This window comes from Gigantopelta aegis, chromosome 6, assembly GCF_016097555.1.
Source record: "Gigantopelta aegis isolate Gae_Host chromosome 6, Gae_host_genome, whole genome shotgun sequence".
In the NCBI taxonomy this organism is placed as follows: Eukaryota; Metazoa; Mollusca; class Gastropoda; order Neomphalida; family Peltospiridae; genus Gigantopelta; species Gigantopelta aegis.
In genome coordinates, this window is record NC_054704.1 from 99,334,563 (window position 1) to 99,358,620 (window position 24,058).

The 24,058-nt window shown below is 35.8% G+C and overlaps 1 protein-coding gene across 1 annotated transcript in view; it reads right to left on the bottom strand.

Moving 5' to 3' along the window:
* Positions 1-1,092: 1,092 nt before the first annotated feature.
* The window catches only part of LOC121374067 (sodium- and chloride-dependent taurine transporter-like), a 48,162-nt gene continuing 25,196 nt past the window's right edge, over positions 1,093-24,058 (bottom strand). The window contains exons 3-13 of the mRNA XM_041500963.1: positions 16,776-17,025; positions 14,341-14,473; positions 13,166-13,300; positions 10,506-10,609; positions 8,628-8,752; positions 7,251-7,363; positions 6,548-6,685; positions 5,667-5,766; positions 5,125-5,225; positions 3,653-3,832; positions 1,093-2,800 (exon numbers count right to left, since the gene is read on the bottom strand). Coding sequence (XP_041356897.1) covers positions 2,597-2,800; positions 3,653-3,832; positions 5,125-5,225; positions 5,667-5,766; positions 6,548-6,685; positions 7,251-7,363; positions 8,628-8,752; positions 10,506-10,609; positions 13,166-13,300; positions 14,341-14,473; positions 16,776-17,025 — 1,583 coding nt within the window. The 3' untranslated portion in view covers positions 1,093-2,596. The remainder of the gene's footprint in view (positions 2,801-3,652; positions 3,833-5,124; positions 5,226-5,666; positions 5,767-6,547; positions 6,686-7,250; positions 7,364-8,627; positions 8,753-10,505; positions 10,610-13,165; positions 13,301-14,340; positions 14,474-16,775; positions 17,026-24,058) is intronic.

The window sequence follows — 24,058 nt, forward strand, 5'->3', positions numbered from 1 at the left end:
AGTAATGAAGGCTTTTTATTTGAACAAACTGACTGGGAAAAATATTATGCTTTACCATTTCGATGTGTGAAAGATTCTAGCCTTCGATGGTTTCAGTATAGATTACTGCAAAACATATTAGCTACTAATACTTTTCTATACAAGATTAACTACACTGATTCTGATATATGTAACTTCTGTAATAATTTTCCTGAAACAATACATTTATTTTTCGATTGCGGCAAGGTACACACTTTATGGGAAGCAGTAACAGATTGGATATTTACTCGAACAGGAACTATAATTCATTTTAATAAAATTATTATAATGTTTGGTTTGATAAACAATAATAAAAGCGATTTTATAAACTGGTTAATAATTAATATAAAATATTATATATACAGTATGAAAATACAAAAGAAATGTTTAAGTATTAACGCTGTGCATGGCATAATGCAACATAAATTGAAATTGAAAGATAAATTATTTTAAAAACTTGTAAATACGATGTATTTAATAATGAATGGGCAACGTGGCAAACACTATTTTATTGAGACTTAAAGATAATCTCGACATGGAAACAGCTTGTTTGAAAACAAAATTCAGACTACATTTTAGAACAAATATAATACTTTTAATTTCATTTCTTCCGTATATATTTCTGGTAGATGTGGGTGCATCTGTGAATATATGTACATGTATAATATATATGTGTATGCATTTATGTATGTAGGTATCTCTATGAATATACTGTCATATATGCGCAATTATGCACGAAGTAACTCTGTTCCTTCTTTCGTTTCTTATTTCTTTTTTCTTTTCTTTTTATTCTTTTCTTTTTTCTATATCTATCTTTTCAATTTAGGTCAGTGCCCTAGAGGAGTTTAAAGAATATTTCTTCATACTAGATATGTCTATGTAATTACCTGTATATGTTACTATTAATATATATATGCTATGTATTGTAGTAGTGATTTAGGGCCCCAACCCTAACACTACGTATTCTTCTGGGACAATAAAAAAACAAACAAAAAAAAACCCCCCCCCCCCCCCCCCAAACCCCCATTTATTTGTAATTGTAAACGTTATCAAAGAAAACAAAGAAATCATGCGCATGTCTGAATTAGACTTTATTTTGTGTAAAATATAAAACATTATATATATTAGTATATCTGGTTATTACGTATACCAAGCATACACCACTATAATATGATAACTGCGCAACGTTCAAATGACAACGAATAAAAAATACACGTGAGAATGTAACATGCACATATAACATTCAGATAGACATTATTCAAAATATTTTATATCAAAAAAACAATTTCTGTACGTTACGTATTAACGATTCGTGGATTTCAAAGTATTTAATAGAAAAAATATGAAACTAAAACAAGTAGAGGACTGATGAACACATATTTGTGATAAAAATGTGTAAATTATATCGATTTTACAACTACATGATGTCGGCCTCCACTTTGTTAAAGATGTATTCTCATTCACACAGTATCAAAACATGTGATTACAAATGTAGAAATATAGCAATTATATTTACATGTATTTTAAACTGATGCTAACTACAGACATGATATGCACGTGTATTACCATTCCATGAGTATTTGCGGGTGTCATTTATAAAATGTAAACTGGTTATTTAAAAAAACCTAAACTAATTACTGACCGCTAACATACTAAACTATAAATGAGAATAGAACTCAATAAAATAAAATAGAATAAAACTGATGTTAAAAAAATTATAAATAAAATAAAATAAAATAAAAACAAAACGAAATAAAACTCGACCCCAAAAAGGATATGAAGAGGTAACACTCCAAATCATAAGGTCCAAAATCGACACATTTGAAAGTGACCCCTTTAGTTTGAATTTCTAGGGTCTCTGCAATTTCATTTCAAACTTTTTTTAATCCCTATTCTTTGTAATGACAACCCATTATAAAAACAAAATTAGGGATATATTGCATTTCATGACATGCCACTTTCATTTTAATTTCTTTTCATGCTTACTTGCCGCCACCAAAAGAAACTAAGAAAACGAAAAAAAACACCTAAATAAATATTTAAAAAATTAAATTATAATTCACTCTGCTTATATAAATTATTGTGACAATATTTCAAATTAGGGCAACACTTAAGTTATTTTATGAAAAGTATTTGACAAAATGAAGTTCTAACTACGATTTGGTGTCATGATATTTGTGCAACAAATTTACAGCGTCAACTTATGCATTTACCAGAACGTCGATAAAAGAAAGGAATGTCCGGGTCCACACACAAAGTATAGCATCTTTGTGCTAAAAACCGGTGACTGTTTCTCTTGTAAGTCTTGTTGCAGGCCCGTGTGCGATAAAGGGGGAAGGGCAATGAGAGCGTATATAACTGTCCAAATGTCCGCCTACCTCTCTTACGGTCAGACTACTCGGTCTAGTCTGCTGGAAGCAACTATGAGCGGTCCAAAACATCAATTTAGATAACTATACAGTAATAAATATTACTGTACTAACACAACACTATTTATAAATGAATAATTTTGATATAAATTAGGACTGAAAACTTTGGAAGACCACTGGCATTCATCACTAATTACGTAGCAGATTTTTTAAAGTTGAGTAAAATGTGGGTCAGGCATTCCAGGTATCTTTTCTGGTTCAAACGCGGTGTTGTCGTATGGAATATATTCGCGATTCCGGGGAGGTAATCCTGCTCGTTCACGCTCCAAATCTTCAAGAGTTTCCTCCCCGTAGTCCTGCGGTCTCATTTGATGCGGTTTCAATCCATACGGCTTGAGCAAAAGCCTTAATACCTATAAATATAAGATATAATTCAACAATCAATAAAATACTAGTTATTTTTAAAGAAATTTTAAACCAAATTAAAACAATCTTTTCCCAGTAATTAATTTAATATGCAATATATGGAACATGAATTCTACATCTGGTGTACACATAGCCAGAATATTCAGACGGTAAGTAAATTTTCCAAATGTCCGTCTTGCTCTCTTACCATCAAAGTACTCGCGGCTAATGTACACATTTGTTAGCTCTAGCGTTATTCTATTATATTCTCACATACACTAGAATAACACTAGAGGACACTCGAGCTACACATTTGTATACTCACAATTCACACACACACACGCGCGCTTACACACACACACACACATTACACACATTGTAACATATATACAAACATGTACATATTGTACAAATAAGTATTTTTACAAACAATCTTTGCATAATTCACTTAAAAGAAATGGCATAAAAAAACAAAAACAAATTGTGATGTGCTGCCACTAGGCGTAAAAAGATGGTTCATCAAAATCTTTGGCTAAGTACACAGAAAAATGTCTGACACATTTTATAACTTTAAATCCACTGAGGTTTTCTGCCTCTAGTTTTACTTTCTGAGCTAGCCATAAGGAGTATGTGCAAACATCATGTGCAAAATAATGAATGTAAAAATTGTGGTCACACATTTAACATATTGGTCCTCAAAATTTTCAAGAAAAGAACCCACTCCCACACACAAAAAAAACCCTAATCCCAAGCCCAACAACAAAAACCCCCTAAAACCCCCAACAACAACAACAAAATACAACAAAAAAAAACCCTCCAAAAAAGTACATATATATATATATACTATATGACGAACTGACCCTCATAGAAAATCCGTATTTGATTAGCTGTGCTATGGCCAAGATGGGGACCCACACGATGGAGATGACGGCCATGAGCCAGCCGATGCCGACGGCCCAGTCTGGGTAGATATATTTCGGCGCCGTCGTTCGACTGTACGTCAGTTCCGAGTAATTCAGTGCACTCAAGATGAAAATGATCTAGAAGGAAAACAACAACATGTATCAAAAGTTAAGGTTTATTTTGTTTGACGACACCACTAGAGCACATAGATTTATTAATCATCGGCTAGTGGAAAATATTAGTTTGTTTTCTTTAACAACACCACTAGAGCACAATGATTTATTAATCATCGGCTAGTGGAAAATATTAGTTTGTTTTCTTTAACAACACCACTAGAGCACATCGCTTTATTAATAATTAGTTATTGGATGTCAAACATTTGGTAATTTGTTACATATAGTCTTAGCGAGAAAACTTGCTACATTTTTCATCAGTAGCAAAGGATCTTTTATATCCACCATCCTAGACAGGATAGCACATACCACAGCCTTTAATATATCAGTCGTGGTGCACTGACTGGAACGATAAAGATTTAATAATTCTGACAAATAGTCTTAGAAGATGTCGTCTACATTTTCCATTAATAATAAGGGATCTATTATATGCACTTTGCAACAGGAGAGACCAAATCACGGCCTTTGATGTACAAATCACGGGTACTGGTTGGAATGGGAAAAAGCTCAATTAGAGAATGCGTCCACCGACCAATAAGTGTCAGTTCGCCGTTCTAAGTTTCGCAGAATAAAGCCAATATCTTACGACATTAACCAGTCCTGCCATCACTTTATATTTCGCAAGATATGAAAAAGTAAAGTTTATTTTATTTAACGACGCCACCTAGAGCATATTGATTTTTTTATCCTATCATCAGCTATTGGACGTCAAACATATGGTCATTTTGACACTGTTTTTTAGAACCTACTACCCTAAAAACGGTAAAAATTGTGGAATGAAAGTTAAATTTCATAAATGTTTCAACTTATTTAGGATTGCAGAAATCGCCATTCTAACTATAAATAAAGCCGATATCTTAAAGCGACAGACCCTAGTTTTCAATCACTACCACATATTTTTCACTATTACAGACGTTTTTTGATAATTGAAATCAGACGTTATTTATAATTTATTGTTCAGATTATCCATTTCGGTACATCCAAATTGTTTCTGGTCATCCTGGTGTTTGTAATACCACGAAATGCATTTAAAAATAATAAATTCTAAAACCGCATCTACCTCTGAAAAGTAACGGTTTCAGAAGCGAGCTCTAATCTATTTTTGGAGAGTATTTCTCCATTTGAACGCCACAGACTCGTTTCATTCTGTTGTAATTTTATCGAGATGTGTTACAGGTTTGTAGATTAACTAAACTCGGTGTCCATTTTCACGGGTTGAAACTAAGAGAGAAACCAGTTATTGTCTGTATACTCACAATGCAGAACACAGGCGAACAGACCACCCAGCAGACACCCATGTAGGGATTTATTCTCCAGCCGAACATCATTTCAAGGTTGTCATAGAAACGTCTCACTCCTAATAAAACAAGACAAAAGTATATTCCTTTTTCATGTGTTGTGTTCTCCATTTTGCAGAAACTACCTATATAATCTAAGACTAATTGTAAGAATGGCACGAAGATACGTATTCACGGTAGTATAGTCTATCCCATATCCATCTACACCAATATAGCTACCATAAGGGCATGCAGCCAACATAGCTACCATAAGGACTTGCAGATATCAATAGTGAATGAATTATAATTCCGGTAACGAACAACATCGCAAGCATAACGGAAACAAACAATAGTTTAATGGTAATACATTAATGCATATTGCTAAACATAACAGCATAACACTACCCAGTACAAGCATAACGGAAACAATTAACTGCCTAATGGTAACAATTAGTTGAATAACTGTATACTCCCTACCCCCACCTAGCGTAATGGTAACCGAACGACGTGCTATGACTTACCGTACACCCACGCGATAGCGATCAGTTGGAAGAAGGCCACCAGCAGAATAATACGGCTACCGGAATAATAGTCAAATAGCTGGAACACATACATTCCGCCCTGGAACATAAAATATACAATTGATGGATGAATGAATGAATGAATGAATGAATGAATAACGACACCCAATAACACAGCAATAAATAATAATAATAATGATGGTGATGATGATGACGACGGCGATGACGACAATATCATTATACAGAGACCACAGTAGTCGACTAAGTGCTCGGTTTCCACATTGGCGGATCCAGAGAAAGGTCACAGGGGTTCCCCCACCCACCCCGCCCCGCCCGTTTGAAGTACCCTTTATGTTTATGTTTTTTAAATTCATCATTACAATATACAACATCAAACTGATGTGAAAACGCGTCTCTGAGTAAGATTATTTCTAGGGAGAATGTACCCAAATACTCCTTGGAGCTAACTTCAACAAACTCAAATTGCCCTTTTTAGAATGTTGGGACCCCCCTTTACACAATCCTGGATCCGCCCCTGCTTAATGTAAGAGCTCAGAGGGCTCGGGGAAGATGCCCACCCACTAAAAATATGAAAATGTCCTTTTCAGACTGAAATTGTTCTTTTTGTCTAGCTGAAGACTCTATTTTATTGTTCCCTACTCCTATTTTTACTACCCATTCTAGTAATGAAGGTTGTATACGGTCCTGAAGGGTTCGTTTTTGTAATGAACTAGTACAGTTTATGATTGAAAAACAAAATACAAAAGAAGAAAAAAACCCCCACCCAACTAAACAAAAGATAGCAAAAACACATCACTGAAATAAGTTTCGTCCGCTCCCTTTTTCCAAACCCCTCCCCGGGGCCGCCCAATCTGACTTACATTGGTGACCATGGCCAGTCCGATGAAGAAGTTCAAGATGCAGACACAGCCGATGAAAATCTCCTTCCTGTAGCCTCGTCTGAGGAAGTTCGGCCACTGGTCCACGACGGTCGTGATCACGCCTTCAACGCCCACGAACTGAATAAATAAACACAAATTTCGATCAGTTTTACAGTAGACATTGGTCTTAGGATGCGAGTCCACGCCATCCGCGCGCACACTTCACGGAAGTAATGCGCAAATTCCATGTGTCCGTACACAGCCATGCGTATTCCGTAACAACCATTTTCTATACAGTTAGGTTGAGCAGATTCCATGTATGCATCTCCGTACGTGTGTCTGTATATCCGATCGCTCTATGCTTTATGGATTACGTATACGTATCCGCATACGGATTACGGACAAATGGAATTTGCGACTAACATTAACTTGCTATGCAAATAAGTTGAGTAAAATCCATTAATGCGTCTCCGTACACGTGAAATCATTCGCGAAGGCTCTCACTTCTGAGTCATGTTCAGGTGCGCGAGTGCTCGCAGTTGCTCGCAAGACTTGTCTTGGCGACTAACGTAAAAAGAATATATGATAGAAGACGATGGTACGAGTCCAGTACGAATAGTTTGCGAGCTTTCGGTGCCCTACACATGCCACCAAATACGCCATTGGCCCCGTCCATGTGGTGCGTCTGTCCAGTCTAACATACCTGACTGTCCAGCCCGAGAAGAATGACCATGAGGAAGAAGATCACCGACCACACGGACGATCCGGGCATCAAGGACACGGCTTTCGGATAAGCAATGAACGCCAAGCCAGGACCTGGATGAAGAAGAAGAAGAAACCACTGCAATTAGGAAAACATCTACAGCAAAAATCATATTCTGTCATTCATTATTATCTAAGCAAATGGTCTTTGCCAACAAAAATAGTACCTCATAATGTTCGCAAATATATGTACAAGAGGTCTACATAGGAAGAGATTAGAGTTGAAAAACACAATTTAAGTTACTTGTTTTCCGGATACTTTTTTTTAACAGACCTCGTATTATCATAATTGCGACATAGCTGTCTTGTAAGTACGCTTTCTCAATGTCGTAATTACGTCCCAGTGGACTCGTAATTGCGCCCCGGTTGTCTCGTAACAACGCCCTGGCCGTCTCATAGTTACTTCCTAGCCGTCTCGCAGTTACCTCCAAACTGCCCAAACTATCTCGTAATTACCACATAAGTGTTTGGTCATTACGACTCAGCTATCTCGTAATTAACACCTAAGTGTTTGGTCATTACGACTCAGCTATCTCGTAATTAACACCTAAGTGTTTGGTCATTACGACTCAGCTATCTCGTAATTAACACCTGACTCTTTGGTCATTACGACTCAGCTATCTCGTAATTACCACCTAAGTGTTTGGTCATTACGACTCAGCTATCTCGTAATTACCACCTGACTCTTTGGTCATTACGACTCAGCTATCTCGTAATTACCACCTAAGTGTTTGGTAATTACGACTCATCTATCTTGTAATTTTCTCTAGCTGTCTTGTGATTATGCTCTAGCTATCTCGTACTTACGAGCTAGCTGTTTAGTATTTACAACCTAGTTGTGTGGAAATGATGACTTAGTTGATTCGTAATTGCGACACACTTTCTGGAAATATACTCCACTGAAAACGAACCACCCAATTCATTGGAACGTAGCTCAGTGGTACAGTGCTCGCCTGATGCGTGATCGATCTAGGATCGAATGCCGTCTAAGGCCCATTGGGCTATTTCTCCTTCCAGCCAGTGCTCCGCAACTGGCTTAACAAAGGCCGTGGTATGTACTACTCTCTATGTGGGATGGTGCATATAAAAGATCCCTTGCTCTTAATTGAAAAGAGTAGCCCATGAAGTGGCGACAGCGGGTTTCCTCCCTCAATATCTGTGTGGTCCTTAACCATATGTCCGACGTCATATAACCGTAAATAAAATGTATTGAGTGATTCGTTAAATAAAACATTGCCTTCCTTTTCTTTTCTTCTCGTATCCTATTAACAATTACGAATCTAACGTGTGTGTTGTGAGTGGCATTCAGTATACTGACCCGACGCCGCGACTTCAGAAATATCACGACCCTGAGTTTTCGCCATGTGGCCCAGGATAGTGAACACTATGAAACCGGCGAAGAAACTGGTTCCACTGTTTGTGAGTGCGAACAGAATCGAATCTCTGTAAAACGATAACGAAGAGTTTTAACAACAATAACAACAACAACAAAAACAACAATAACAACAATAAAAATAATAATATTAGATGATAAAAATAAATCAACTAACAGACCCTTTTACACTCCCCACTCCAACAGCCCCTAAAAAACAAAAAAACCCCACCACACTCCCAAAAACAAAAACAAAACGTTCTTGAAAGAACATGCTCCCGAACCCCAGAGGTTTAGGGCCTCGTATTCACGAATTTCCATTCGTCAGACCATCGAACTGACCTCACTTTGAAACACACTTAGGCGGGCCTTGTACTGAGCATCATCGGGTACTGTGTGTTCTCTCTCAACAGACAACAGAGTTAAACAGTTAAACGTTTGTTTTCTTTAATGAGGAAGGAAATGTCTTATTTAACGACGCACTCAGCACATTTTATTTACGGTTATATGGCGTCAGACATATGGTTAAGGACCACACAGATATTGAGAGAGGAAACCCGCTGTCGCCACTTCAATTAGCAGCAAGGGATCTTTTATATGCACCATCCCACAGACAGGACAGTACATACCACGGCCTTTGTTACACCAGTTGTGGAGCACTGGCTGGAACGAGAAATAGCCCAATGGGTCCACTTACGGGGATCGATCCTAGACCGACCGCGCATCAAGCGAACGCTTTACCACTGGACTACGTCTCGCCCCTTTTTATGTAAGGACACCATAATTATCAGCTATTGATATAAAACATTTCGTACTTTTCACTCATAGTTTTAGGAGAAAACCCACTGCATTTTTTCATTAGTACATTAGTAGCAAGGGATCTTTTATATGCACTTTCCCACAGTCAGAACAGCACACACCACGGTCTTTTATACATCAGTCGTCGAGCAACAGACAATAAGTAAATACGGACTGTATTGTTCTAAACGTTTGAACATGGGTAGTGAGACGGGACTTGTTAAAGCGTCCGCTTGATGTGCGGTCGGTCTAGGGTCGATCCCTGTCGGTGGGCCCTTTGGGCTATTTCTCGTTTCAACCAGTGCTCCACATCTGGTATAACAAAGGACGTGGTATGTACTATCCTTTGGGATTCTGCATATAAAACATTCTTTGCTGCTAATCGGAAAGAGTAGCCTACTGTGTAGTGACAGTGGGATTCCTCTCTCATTATCTGTGTGGTCCTTAACCATATGTCCAACGTCTGATAACCGTAATTAAATTATTTTGAGTGCGTCATGAAATTCTTTTATTTCATTCTTTTTAAAAATGAAAAAATGCATAAGCCCAGGAATTCGAAGGGCTCCATGAACTTTGCATCTACTGTACACATAATTCAACATTTTATCATTCTTAACCCTTCTTATTTATTATATTCAATTAATTAGACACCCAAAATGTGAAAAAAATACATATTTTGTTTCAATTAGAGGTCAAGCTAATGCTATGGCAAACGATAGGTGTACAGCGTTGAATGAAGATTGGGGGTGGGGGAGGGGGTATTCAGTTTTAAGTCTAGTGAGAAGAGAAACATCAGCTTTTAGGCAGGCGATACTTCCCAAATAATAAAACTACAGAGGCATATGCAAGGGGCGGGTTTCGGGGGTGGAACCCCTGCTCAAACAAAGTTTCTTCTGGGGGGGTTTTCAGTACATTTACCAGGGGAGCATGTTTCGACCGACATACAGTTCGCTCGCCACAGTGCTGACTCCCACTGCTGATATTCCTAGACACGCGCCAGCCATTACAGTGTGTGTGTTGTCTTACCTGTACGAGTTATGCTTGAACTTGTTATAGGAGCCGAGGGCGGTGAGGGCGCCGATCGATATGGAGTAGGAGAAGAAGACCTGCGTCCCGGCATCAACCCACACCTACACACGAAACACGACATATCAACACATCGGGGCATACATTTTATATCAAATAACACATCTTGAAAATATAATAGTGTGACATCGTCCCAGCATCAACCCACACCTACACAAGACCAACACGAAATATTAACAACCCACACCTAGACACGACTAACACGGAATATTAATAATCCACACCTAGACACGACCAACACGAAATATTAACAACCCACACCTAGAAAAGACCAACACGAAATATTAACAACCCACACATAGACAAGACCAAAACGAAATATTAACAACGCACACCTAGACACGACCAACACAGAATATTAATAACCCACACCTAGACAAGACCAACACGAAATATTAACAACCCACACCTAGACCAAACCAACACGAAATATAACAACCCACACCTAGACACGACCAACACGAAATATTAACAACCCACATCTAGACCAAACCAACACGAAATATTAACAACCCACACCTATACAAGACCAACACGAAATATTAACAACCCACACCTAGACAAGACCAACACGAAATATTAACAACCCACACCTAGACAAGAGCAACACGAAATATTAACAACCCACACCTAGACACGATCAACACGAAATATTAACAACCCACACCTAGACAAGACCAACACAAAATAATAACAACTCACACCTAAACAAGAGCAACACGAACTATTAACAACCCACACCTAGAGACGACCAACACTAAATATTAACAACCCACACCTAGGCAAGACCAACACGAAATATTAACAACCCACACCTAGACCAAACCAACACGAAATATTAACAACCCACACCTAGACCAAACCAACACGAACTATTAACAACCCACACCTAGACGAAACCAACACGGAATATTAACAACCCACACCTAGACGAAACCAACACGGAATATTAACAACCCACACCTATACACAATCAACACGAACTATTAACAACCCACACCTAGACAAGACCAACACGAAATATTAACAACCCACACCTAGACAAGACCAACACGAAATATTAACAACCCACACCTAGGCAAGACCAACACGAAATATTAACAACCCACACCTAGAAAAGACCAACACAAAATATTAACAACCCACACCTATACCAAACCAACACGGAATATTAACAACCCACACCTAGACAAGACCAACACGGAATATTAACAACCCACACCTAGACAAGACCAACACGGAATATTAACAAGCCACACCTATACCAAACCAACACGGAATATTAACAACCCACACCTAGACAAGACCAACACGGAATATTAACAACCCACACCTAGACCAAACCAACATGGAATATTAACAACCCACACCTAGACCAAACCAACACGGAATATTAACAACCCACACCTAGACACGACCAACACGAAATATTAACAACCCACACTTAGACAAGACCAACACGGAATATTAACAACCCACACCTAGACACGACCAACACGAAATATTAACAACCCACACATAGACCAAACCAACATGGAATATTAACAATCCACACCTAGACCAAACCAACAAGGAATATTAACAACCCACACCTAGACACGACCAACACGAAATATTAACAACCCACACTTAGACAAGACCAACACGGAATATTAACAACCCACATCTAGACACGACCAACACGAAATATTAACAACCCACACATAGACCAAACCAACATGGAATATTAACAACCCACACCTAGACCAAACCAACACGGAATATTAACAACCCACACCTAGACCAAACCAACACGGAATATTAACAACCCACACCTAGACAAGACCAACACGGAATATTAACAACCCACACCTAGACCAAACCAACACGGAATATTAACAACCCACACCTAGACACGACCAACACGAAATATTAACAACCCACACTTAGACAAGACCAACACGGAATATTAACAACCCACATCTAGACACGACCAACACGAAATATTAACAACCCACACATAGACCAAACCAACATGGAATATTAACAACCCACACCTAGACCAAACCAACACGGAATATTAACAACCCACACCTAGACCAAACCAACACGGAATATTAACAATCCACACCTAGACCAAACCAACACGGAATATTAACACATCTGAGCAAATAACACATTATGAAAATAAAACAGCCCTGATAACAGAGATGTGTGTGTGTGTGTGTGTGTGTGTGTGTGTGTGTGTGTGTGTGTGTGTCAAGGACACTGTGCTTGAACCGTAAGTGGATACAATCAAGAATAGACGTTAAAATGAATGACAGGATATGCAGTATAACACGTGAAACAGGACTTATCACAGCAAACACAAAGAGGCCATATATAAAGGTCTGTGTGTGAGAGAGAGAGAGAGAGAGAGAGAGAGAGAGAGAGAGAGAGAGAGAGAGAGAGAGAGAGAGAGAGAGAGAGAGAGAGAGAGAGAGAGAGAGAGAGAGGAGGGAGAAGGTGACAACAAAAGGTGGTGGGAGCACAGCCATGTTAACTACAATCCGTGTACGTGTACGTATACACGAACAGTTACAAGTTGAGAATCGCAACTTCCCTAGTACTGGTAGCCGTACCTCTATATCCATGAGCTTGTTGACGTCGGGCTTGAGGTAGAAAATGACACCGTCGACAGCGCCATCTAGCAGCGAGTTTCTGATGAGCAGGCACGTCATGAAGATGTAAGGTGACGTCGCTGTGACGTACATCACCTGTAAAAAGTTACATACAGTGAAACCACTCTAAAACAGACACCAATAGAACTAAATTTAAAAGTCCGGTTTTAAAAGGGTATCAGGTTTATAAAGGTTCTGCTGTGTACTCCTATTTAAAATGAAATCGTGAAAAAGTCCGGTTTTGATGGATTTCCGGATTACTGAAGATCCGGTTTTGAGGGTTTCATTGTACATGCAAGTGTATCTGAGTTTATTACCGATTAATGATCGTGTTTTTATCCTGTCCCAACCAGTGCCCCACGACTGGCATATCAAAAGCCATGCTATGTACTGTCCTGTCCTGTCTGTAGGAAAGTGCATATAAAAGATCCCTTGCTGCTAACGGGAAAAGGTGGAAGTTTTCCTCAGAAAATTATTACTCAAAATTACCAAATGTTTGACATCCAATAGCCATTCATTAATTAATCAATGTGCTTTAGTGGTGTCGTTAAACTAAACAAACTTTAACTACATACTCTGATAATTAAAAAAAACCTGCCATTGGTCTGTGGCGATTTTATAGGAACCATACTTTAATGTGACCTAAATTATCACTGAAGTTGAACAACAACCTCTTCTGCGCCGCATATGACGACTTGCGATCTCAGAAATCGGACCCGTGGCAGCGGTGTGTGAACCTCAAGTGGATATATGCACGGTGACCAAAAAGTGCCCGGACCAATTATCGTCTGCTCAAGGTTTCTTAAAAAAGGTTTGTTTTGTTTAACGACACCATTAGAGCACATTGATTAATTAATCATCGACTATTGGATGTCAAACATTTGGTAATTCAGACTCGTAGTCATCAGAGGAAACCCGCTACATTTTTCATAACGCAGAAAGGGATCTTTTATATGCACTTTCCCACAGACAGGAAGGCACATACCACGGCCTTTGACCAGTTGTGGTGCACTGGTTGGAACGAGAAAACCCCCAATCGGTTGAATGGATCCTCCGAGGTGGTTCGATCCTTCGATGCAAGCACCTCAAGCGAACACTTAACCGACTGAGCTAAATCCCGCCCTGCTCAAGGTTACCTTTCCAGACGACTTGACGCCCTTGCAGATACAGAAGTAGACGACGATCCAGGCGAAGAGCAGACACAGCGCCAGATCCCACTTGATGGTTCCAACATTGTCAATGCCGTCCGAGATACCCAACACCTTACGTCTGGAAATAAAACAATAGGTGTGAGATACCCAACACATTACGTCTGGAAAAAAACACCCAATAGCGGAGATATCTAACACCTTACGTCTAGAAATAAAACAATATGTCTTTGTGATATCCAACACTTTACGTCTGGAAATAAAACAATAGCTGAGATACCCAACACCTTACGTCTGGAAATATAACAGTAGGTGTGATACCCAATATCTTACGTCTGGAAATATAACAATAGGTGAGATATCCAAAACCTTACGTCTGGAAATATAAGAATAGACCTGTGAGATACCCAACACCTTACGTCTGGAAGTAAAACAATATACCTGTGAAATACCCAACACCTTACGTCTGGAAGTAAAACAATATACCTGTGAGATACCCAACACTTTACGTCTGGAAATAAAACAATATACCTGTGAGATACCCAACACCCTACGTATCAAAATAAAACAATATACATGTGTGATACCCAACACCTTACAATAGAACAATATTTGAATTATTCACAGTGACAAAAGTGATACAACACTCAGCAAAAATAATTATATAAATAAACTACGCATGCGCGCACGCATACATACACACACACACACACACACACACGAATGCACACGTGCACATACGCATAGTCACGCACACACATAATTAAAACTAAGTACTGATAACTTTCTTTATGAATCATCAGTCGTCATTATTGAAGACATGTATTTGATAGACAGTTCGAAGATATAATAATTAATTAACTTTTCCAGTTAGTGCAGTTGAATGAAGGGACAGTCCTGAGTTTAAGATGTTGCAAACTAATAAACTATTTTAACGGCTATAGTTTCTTGTTTACAATATCAATGTCTGTATATACAATGCGTTTCTGATAATCCTAATGTTTGCAAGTAGCTATAACTGGATTTGGTCTCCCAATAATTTCCTACGTACGAAACAAATATATATTAGGAAATAAAATGAAGTTTGACCTAATACAAACACTAGAACGATCACAAACACGTTTATTATACAGCCGCTGGTATTATATGCAGTAAAATGTAATTAATATGCAATTACAGTCATTAAAGGGACATTGCTGAGTTTGCTGCATTGTAAGATGTTTCCGACTAATAAAATATTCCTACGATTAAACTTACATGATAAATATATTTTCTTGTTTAGAATATCAGTGTCTGTATATTCAATGTGTTTCTGGTCGTCTTAATATTTGTAAGAAACCCAAACTGGATTTTGTCTTCAAATAATTTCGTACGTACGAAAAAAAAAATGTTTTAAGAAATAAAATGAAATTTAACCTAGTACAAATATTAGAACGATCAGAAACACGTTTAATATACAGCCACTAATATTTTATGCATAAAAATATATTTGATATGTAATTACAATCGTTAAAAAGTCTCTGTTAGTCGATCACATCTTAAAAACTGCAGCAAACTCAGGAATGTCCCTTTAAAAAGTATCTGCTAATCGGCAACATCTTAAAGGCATATGTCAGAGACCACTGACCTAAATGGCCTAACAAAATATTACGTGAAACATATGCATTTGATTTGTCCCTAAATGTACTTTATTCAACAATCTACGTAACCATCATGTTCCACTTATTAATGATATTTTGTAAACAAAAATTGGAATTATGGCAATGGTCCATAATTTAAAAATTAATATTGCCAAGAGGACTGACATGGATTTCACTCTACCATGGTTTAGTTAAGGTGATTCAATAGCCAAATTTGGTTTCTAAACATTGATGTAATTTTCATTTATTATCCACTTTTGGAGAAATAAGGTCCTTAAATCCGTGACAGTAGGCCTTTAACAATGGCAATAAACTCTGGACAGTCCCTTTAATTAAACTTCGATTTATTTATTTATTTATTTACTTATTTATTATTCAAGTTTCATGAAAATTAATATATAGGAATAGGGTCATGCTATCTTGAATGAGTTCGAGTTTCGCCTCTCGGCATCAAAGGTCAAGGTCACTGTTACTAAAACTAGAAGTAGTACGTCACCACTCCAGCGAATTCATTTGTCATCTGATTTTCAGAAAACTTCACACATAGGATTAGGATCAGAACATGTTTAGTTGAACGAGTTCGCGTTTCACCTCTTTGTGTCAAAGGTCAGTCAAAGTCGCTGTTACTAAAAATATAAATTACAACGTCACTGCTCTATCGAATTCCTATTCCATCCAATTTTCATACAACTTGACATACAGGCATGAGATCATACAATCGCAATGGGTTTTACAGCGTCACCGATGCCTTATTTATTTATTTCTTTATTAGCACCGACTCACTCCCAGTATTCTGTAACGGGGTCGACAAGGTACTTCATGTTGGACGGCTGGTTCGGGTCCGTGTACGTGGCGTTCGTGTAGTTCCGTACAAACGTCTCGGAGCAGTTGTCCGTGTTCCACACGTGGCCGCACTTCGCCCACGGCAGCTCCGACGCGAACGACGAGAACATGTAGTAGAACGCCCAGCACAGAATGACGTTGTAGTAGCAGTTGAGCAGAAACACGATGATGCAAGTGGCTATGCCAATACCTGAAACAAAGGGTTGGAGAATTTGTACACGAGATTTCTATAATAACACAATAATAACAGTGACACTAACAATGTAATCACTGACGGAACCGGGGTTGTGTGTGTGGAGGTGCGAACAATCCTTTTTATGGAATGTTCTCAACATGTACAATGCAAAAAAACAACAATAAAAAAAAAGCAAAGCACAAAAAAAAAGCAAAAAAAACAACACAAAAACACACAGCGTGGTTTTAGTCTCTTGGTCACATTTTCTTGGGCAGAATTCACAAAGCTTGTTTTTGTCTTACACGTGTAACTACATATATTTACAATGCTTGTTTTTGTCTTACACGTGTAACTACATATATTTACAATGCTTGTTTTACACGTGTAACTACATATATTCACAATGCTTGTTTTTGTCTTACACGTGTAACTACATATATTTACAATGCTTGTTTTTGTCTTACACGTATAACTACATATATTTACAATGCTTGTTTTTGTCTTACACGTATAACTACATATATTCACAAAGCTTGTTTTTGTCTTACACGTGTAACTACATATATTCACAATGCTTGTTTTTGTCTTACACGTGTAACTACATATATTCACAATGCTTGTTTTTGTCTTACACGTGTAACTACATATATTCACAATGCTTGTTTTTGTCTTACACGTATAACTACATATATTTACAATGCTTGTTTTTGTCTTACACGTGTAACTACATATATTTACAAAGCTTGTTTTTGTCTTACACGTATAACTACATATATTTACAATGCTTGTTTTACACGTATAACTACATATATTCACAAAGCTTGTTTTTGTCTTACACGTGTAACTACATATATTTACAATGCTTGTTTTTGTCTTACACGTATAACTACATATATTTACAATGCTTGTTTTACACGTGTAACTACATATATTCACAATGCTTGTTTTTGTCTTACACGTGTAACTACATATATTTACAATGCTTGTTTTTGTCTTACACGTGTAACTACATATATTTACAATGCTTGTTTTACACGTGTAACTACATATATTTACAATGCTTGTTTTTGTCTTACACATATAACTACATATATTTACAATGCTTGTTTTACACGTGTAACTACATATATTTACAATGCTTGTTTTTGTCTTACACGTGTAACTACATATATTTACAATGCTTGTTTTTGTCTTACACGTATAACTACATATATTTACAATGCTTGTTTTTGTCTTACACGTATAACTACATATATTTACAATGCTTGTTTTTGTCTTACACGTGTAACTACATATATTTACAATGCTTGTTTTACACGTGTAACTACATATATTTACAATGCTTGTTTTACACGTGTAACTACATATATTTACAATGCTTGTTTTTGTCTTACACGTGTAACTACATATATTTACAATGCTTGTTTTTGTCTTACACGTGTAACTACATATATTTACAATGCTTGTTTTTGTCTTACACGTATAACTACATATATTTACAATGCTTGTTTTTGTCTTACACGTATAACTACATATATTTACAATGCTTGTTTTACACGTGTAACTACATATATTTACAATGCTTGTTTTTGTCTTACACGTGTAACTACATATATTTACAATGCTTGTTTTTGTCTTACACGTATAACTACATATATTTACAATGCTTGTTTTTGTCTTACACGTGTAACTACATATATTTACAATGCTTGTTTTTGTCTTACACGTATAACTACATATATTTACAAAGCTTGTTTTTGTCTTACACGTATAACTACATATATTTACAATGCTTGTTTTTGTCTTACACGTGTAACTACATATATTTACAATGCTTGTTTTTGTCTTACACGTATAACTACATATATTTACAATGCTTGTTTTTGTCTTACACGTGTAACTACTTATATTTACAATGCTTGTTTTTGTCTTACACGTATAACTACATATATTTACAATGCTTGTTTTTGTCTTACACGTATAACTACATATATTTACAATGCTTGTTTTTGTCTTACACGTGTAACTACATATATTTACAATGCTTGTTTTTGTCTTACACGTGTAACTACATATATTTACAATGCTTGTTTTTGTCTTACACGTATAACTACATATATTTACAATGCTTGTTTTACACGTATAACTACATATATTTAAAATGCTTGTTTTTGTCTTACACGTATAACTACATATATTTACAATGCTTGTCTTACACGTATAACTACATATATTCACAATGCTTGTTTTTGTCTTACACGTGTAACTACATATATTCACAATGCTTGTTTTTGTCTTACACGTATAACTACATATATTTACAATGCTTGTTTTTGTCTTACACGTGTAACTACATATATTTACAATGCTTGTTTTTGTCTTACACGTGTAACTACATATATTTACAATGCTTGTTTTACACGTATAACTACATATATTTACAATGCTTGTTTTTGTCTTACACGTATAACTACATATATTTACAATGCTTGTTTTTGTCTTACACGTGTAACTACATATATTTACAATGCTTGTTTTTGTCTTACACGTGTAACTACATATATTCACAAAGCTTGTTTTTGTCTTACACGTATAACTACATATATTTACAATGGTTGTTTTACACGTATAACTACATATATTTACAATGCTTGTTTTTGTCTTACACGTGTAACTACATATATTTACAATGCTTGTTTTTGTCTTACACGTGTAACTACATATATTCACAATGCTTGTTTTTGTCTTACACGTGTAACTACATATATTCACAATGCTTGTTTTTGTCTTACACGTGTAACTACATATATTCACAATGCTTGTTTTTGTCTTACACGTGTAACTACATATATTCACAATGCTTGTTTTTGTCTTACACGTGTAACTACATATATTCACAATGCTTGTTTTTGTCTTACACGTGTAACTACATATATTCACAATGCTTGTTTTTGTCTTACACGTGTAACTACATATATTCACAATGCTTGTTTTTGTCTTACACGTGTAACTACATATATTTACAATGCTTGTTTTACACGTATAACTACATATATTTACAATGCTTGTTTTTGTCTTACACGTGTAACTACATATATTTACAATGCTTGTTTTTGTCTTACACGTATAACTACATATATTTACAATGCTTGTTTTTGTCTTACACGTATAACTACATATATTTACAATGCTTGTTTTTGTCTTTCACGTATAACTACATATATTTACAATGCTTGTTTTTGTCTTACACGTGTAACTACATATATTTACAATGCTTGTTTTTGTCTTACACGTATAACTACATATATTTACAATGCTTGTTTTACACGTATATCTACATATATTTACAATGCTTGTTTTTGTCTTACACGTATAACTACATATATTCACAAAGCTTGTTTTTGTCTTACACGTATAACTACATATATTTACAATGCTTGTTTTTGTCTTACACGTGTAACTACATATATTTACAATGCTTGTTTTTGTCTTACACGTGTAACTACATATATTTACAATGCTTGTTTTACACGTATAACTACATATATTTACAATGCTTGTTTTTGTCTTACACGTATAACTACATATATTTACAATGCTTGTTTTTGTCTTACACGTATAACTACATATATTTACAATGCTTGTTTTTGTCTTACACGTGTAACTACATATATTTACAATGCTTGTTTTTGTCTTACACGTGTAACTACATATATTTACAATGCTTGTTTTACACGTATAACTACATATATTTACAATGCTTGTTTTTGTCTTACACGTGTAACTACATATATTTACAATGCTTGTTTTTGTCTTACACGTGTAACTACATATATTTACAATGCTTGTTTTTGTCTTACACGTGTAACTACATATATTCACAATGCTTGTTTTTGTCTTACACGTGTAACTACATATATTCACAATGCTTGTTTTTGTCTTACACGTGTAACTACATATATTTACAATGCTTGTTTTTGTCTTACACGTGTAACTACATATATTTACAATGCTTGTTTTACACGTATAACTACATATATTTACAATGCTTGTTTTTGTCTTACACGTGTAACTACATATATTTACAATGCTTGTTTTTGTCTTACACGTGTAACTACATATATTTACAAAGCTTGTTTTTGTCTTACACGTGTAACTACATATATTTACAATGCTTGTTTTTGTCTTACACGTGTAACTACATATATTTACAATGCTTGTTTTTGTCTTACACGTGTAACTACATATATTTACAATGCTTGTTTTTGTCTTACACGTATAACTACATATATTTACAATGCTTGTTTTTGTCTTACACGTGTAACTACATATATTTACAATGCTTGTTTTTGTCTTACACGTGTAACTACATATATTTACAATGCTTGTTTTTGTCTTACACGTATAACTACATATATTTACAATGCTTGTTTTACACGTATAACTACATATATTTACAATGCTTGTTTTTGTCTTACACGTGTAACTACATATATTTACAATGCTTGTTTTTGTCTTACACGTATAACTACATATATTTACAATGCTTGTCTTACACGTATAACTACATATATTTACAATGCTTGTTTTTGTCTTACACGTGTAACTACATATATTTACAATGCTTGTTTTTGTCTTACACGTGTAACTACATATATTTACAATGCTTGTTTTACACGTATAACTACATATATTTACAATGCTTGTTTTTGTCTTACACGTATAACTACATATATTCACAAAGCTTGTTTTTGTCTTACACGTATAACTACATATATTTACAATGCTTGTTTTTGTCTTACACGTGTAACTACATATATTTACAATGCTTGTTTTTGTCTTACACGTGTAACTACATATATTTACAATGCTTGTTTTACACGTATAACTACATATATTTACAATGCTTGTTTTTGTCTTACACGTATAACTACATATATTTACAATGCTTGTTTTTGTCTTACACGTATAACTACATATATTTACAATGCTTGTTTTTGTCTTACACGTGTAACTACATATATTTACAATGCTTGTTTTTGTCTTACACGTGTAACTACATATATTTACAATGCTTGTTTTACACGTATAACTACATATATTTACACTGCTTGTTTTTGTCTTACACGTATAACTACATATATTTACAATGCTTGTTTTTGTCTTACACGTATAACTACATATATTTACAATGCTTGTTTTACACGTGTAACTACATATATTTACAATGCTTGTTTTTGTCTTACACGTATAACTACATATATTTACAAAGCTTGTTTTTGTCTTACACGTGTAACTACATATATTTACAATGATTCAACACAGGGATATAGGCTTCGTAAATTCAGCCCTTACTGTTACAAAAGTCGTATAATCAGCCTCAATACCTCTAATTTTATATTTATAATATAATCCCTCACGGTAAAGTTGTAAGTAGTTTATAATGAAACACCTTTCTGTAAATAGCAACGTCGTCGGATATTTTTAAGTTAATCTAACACAATAAAATGTATATTTTCCTTAAAACTAACACAATCCTTAACTTTTGTGAACAGTATATAATAATACTGTTAATTTGTGTGCATAGCTATGTCATCGGATATTTCGAATTTAATCATGAAGCAATATACATGCATACTATTAGTCCGTATTAACATAACGCAAACCCTAAATGCGATGACACACGATTCGAGTTCCTCGTACGAGAATAACCGACTGCAGGTAGCAACCAATGACATCGTAATGTATTATCACAATCGGCTATATTCGTGGCTATTCTCGTATAAGACACTCGTGTCGCGTTTCTTCACTGTAACTTTTGTGTGAGGTATATAATTCTGTCGTCATTGTTTGGGGGTGTTTGTTTTGTAGGTCTTTCCACCCTGAAATTCAGCGGCATTAGATTATTTCCATACGATATGTTTACCTTGATACTAAGAAGGCCACGAGAACACGGTCATCTATAAATGTATGTTTCCATGACTGATACGTACTTTATTTGAAGAAACTCCGTCACATGTCATGGCAACATTGTTTAAATTACAACTTTGCTTCAGTGTGTTCTGTGTTGCAAACGTAAAGCTGTATTCGCGAGTGTGTGAGTGTGTGTGTGTGTGTGTGTGTTTTAAATTGTTATTTAAACATATAAACTATATATAGACCATTCATTATTTTCCCTCTTGTTAAACACTATTCTTTGATTGCAGTCGGCAATATAGGTCATATAAAAATAGATTAACTTGTCAATAACAATTAAAACATTAATCATCTTCTTGATTGCGCACTCTAACTATGAATTAATTTGCCATTAAAGTCGCAGGCCCAAGTTTCGGCCCGTGAAAATGGTCACTACAAACCTGTATCATATCTAAATAAAGTTACAATAGAGTTAAACAAAAGTCTCTAAAATACCCTTCTAAAAATAGTCTAGAATTCATCTCCATAGCCGTTACTTCATTGTAGCCTATTACAACCACCATGATGACCAGAAACACCTCTGATGTTCACAGATGGATATTCAAAACAATAAAATGTAAGTATTGTCTGATTTCAATTATCAAAAACCGGCTCTAACAGTGAAAAAGATGCGGTAATGTTTAAAAAAAACGTTGTCTACGACTTTAACAGTCAAAACAGACCTAGATCTGAGCAGCATAATTAATCAAAAACCGACTATAATAGTGAAAAAGATGCGGTAATGTTTAAAAAAACGTTGTCTACGACTTTAACAGTCAAAACAGACCTAGATCTGAGCAGCATAATTAATCAAAAACCGACTCTAATAGTGAAAAAGATGCGGTAATGTTTAAAAAAACGTTGTCTACGACTTTAACAGTCAAAACAGACCTAGATCTGAGCAGCATAATTAATCAAACACCGACAAGACTGTCTTAATGCCTTGTGGCTATTTCATGACCTCTCGTTCTTTATTTGTTCAAATTATTCATAGAAATTATGTCTTAACATGGCGGAAATGTTTTTCAATAGTGTTGACAGTGCTAATGACTGACCTAAAGTTTCGAGGAGCGTATCATTTGTGGGTCACATA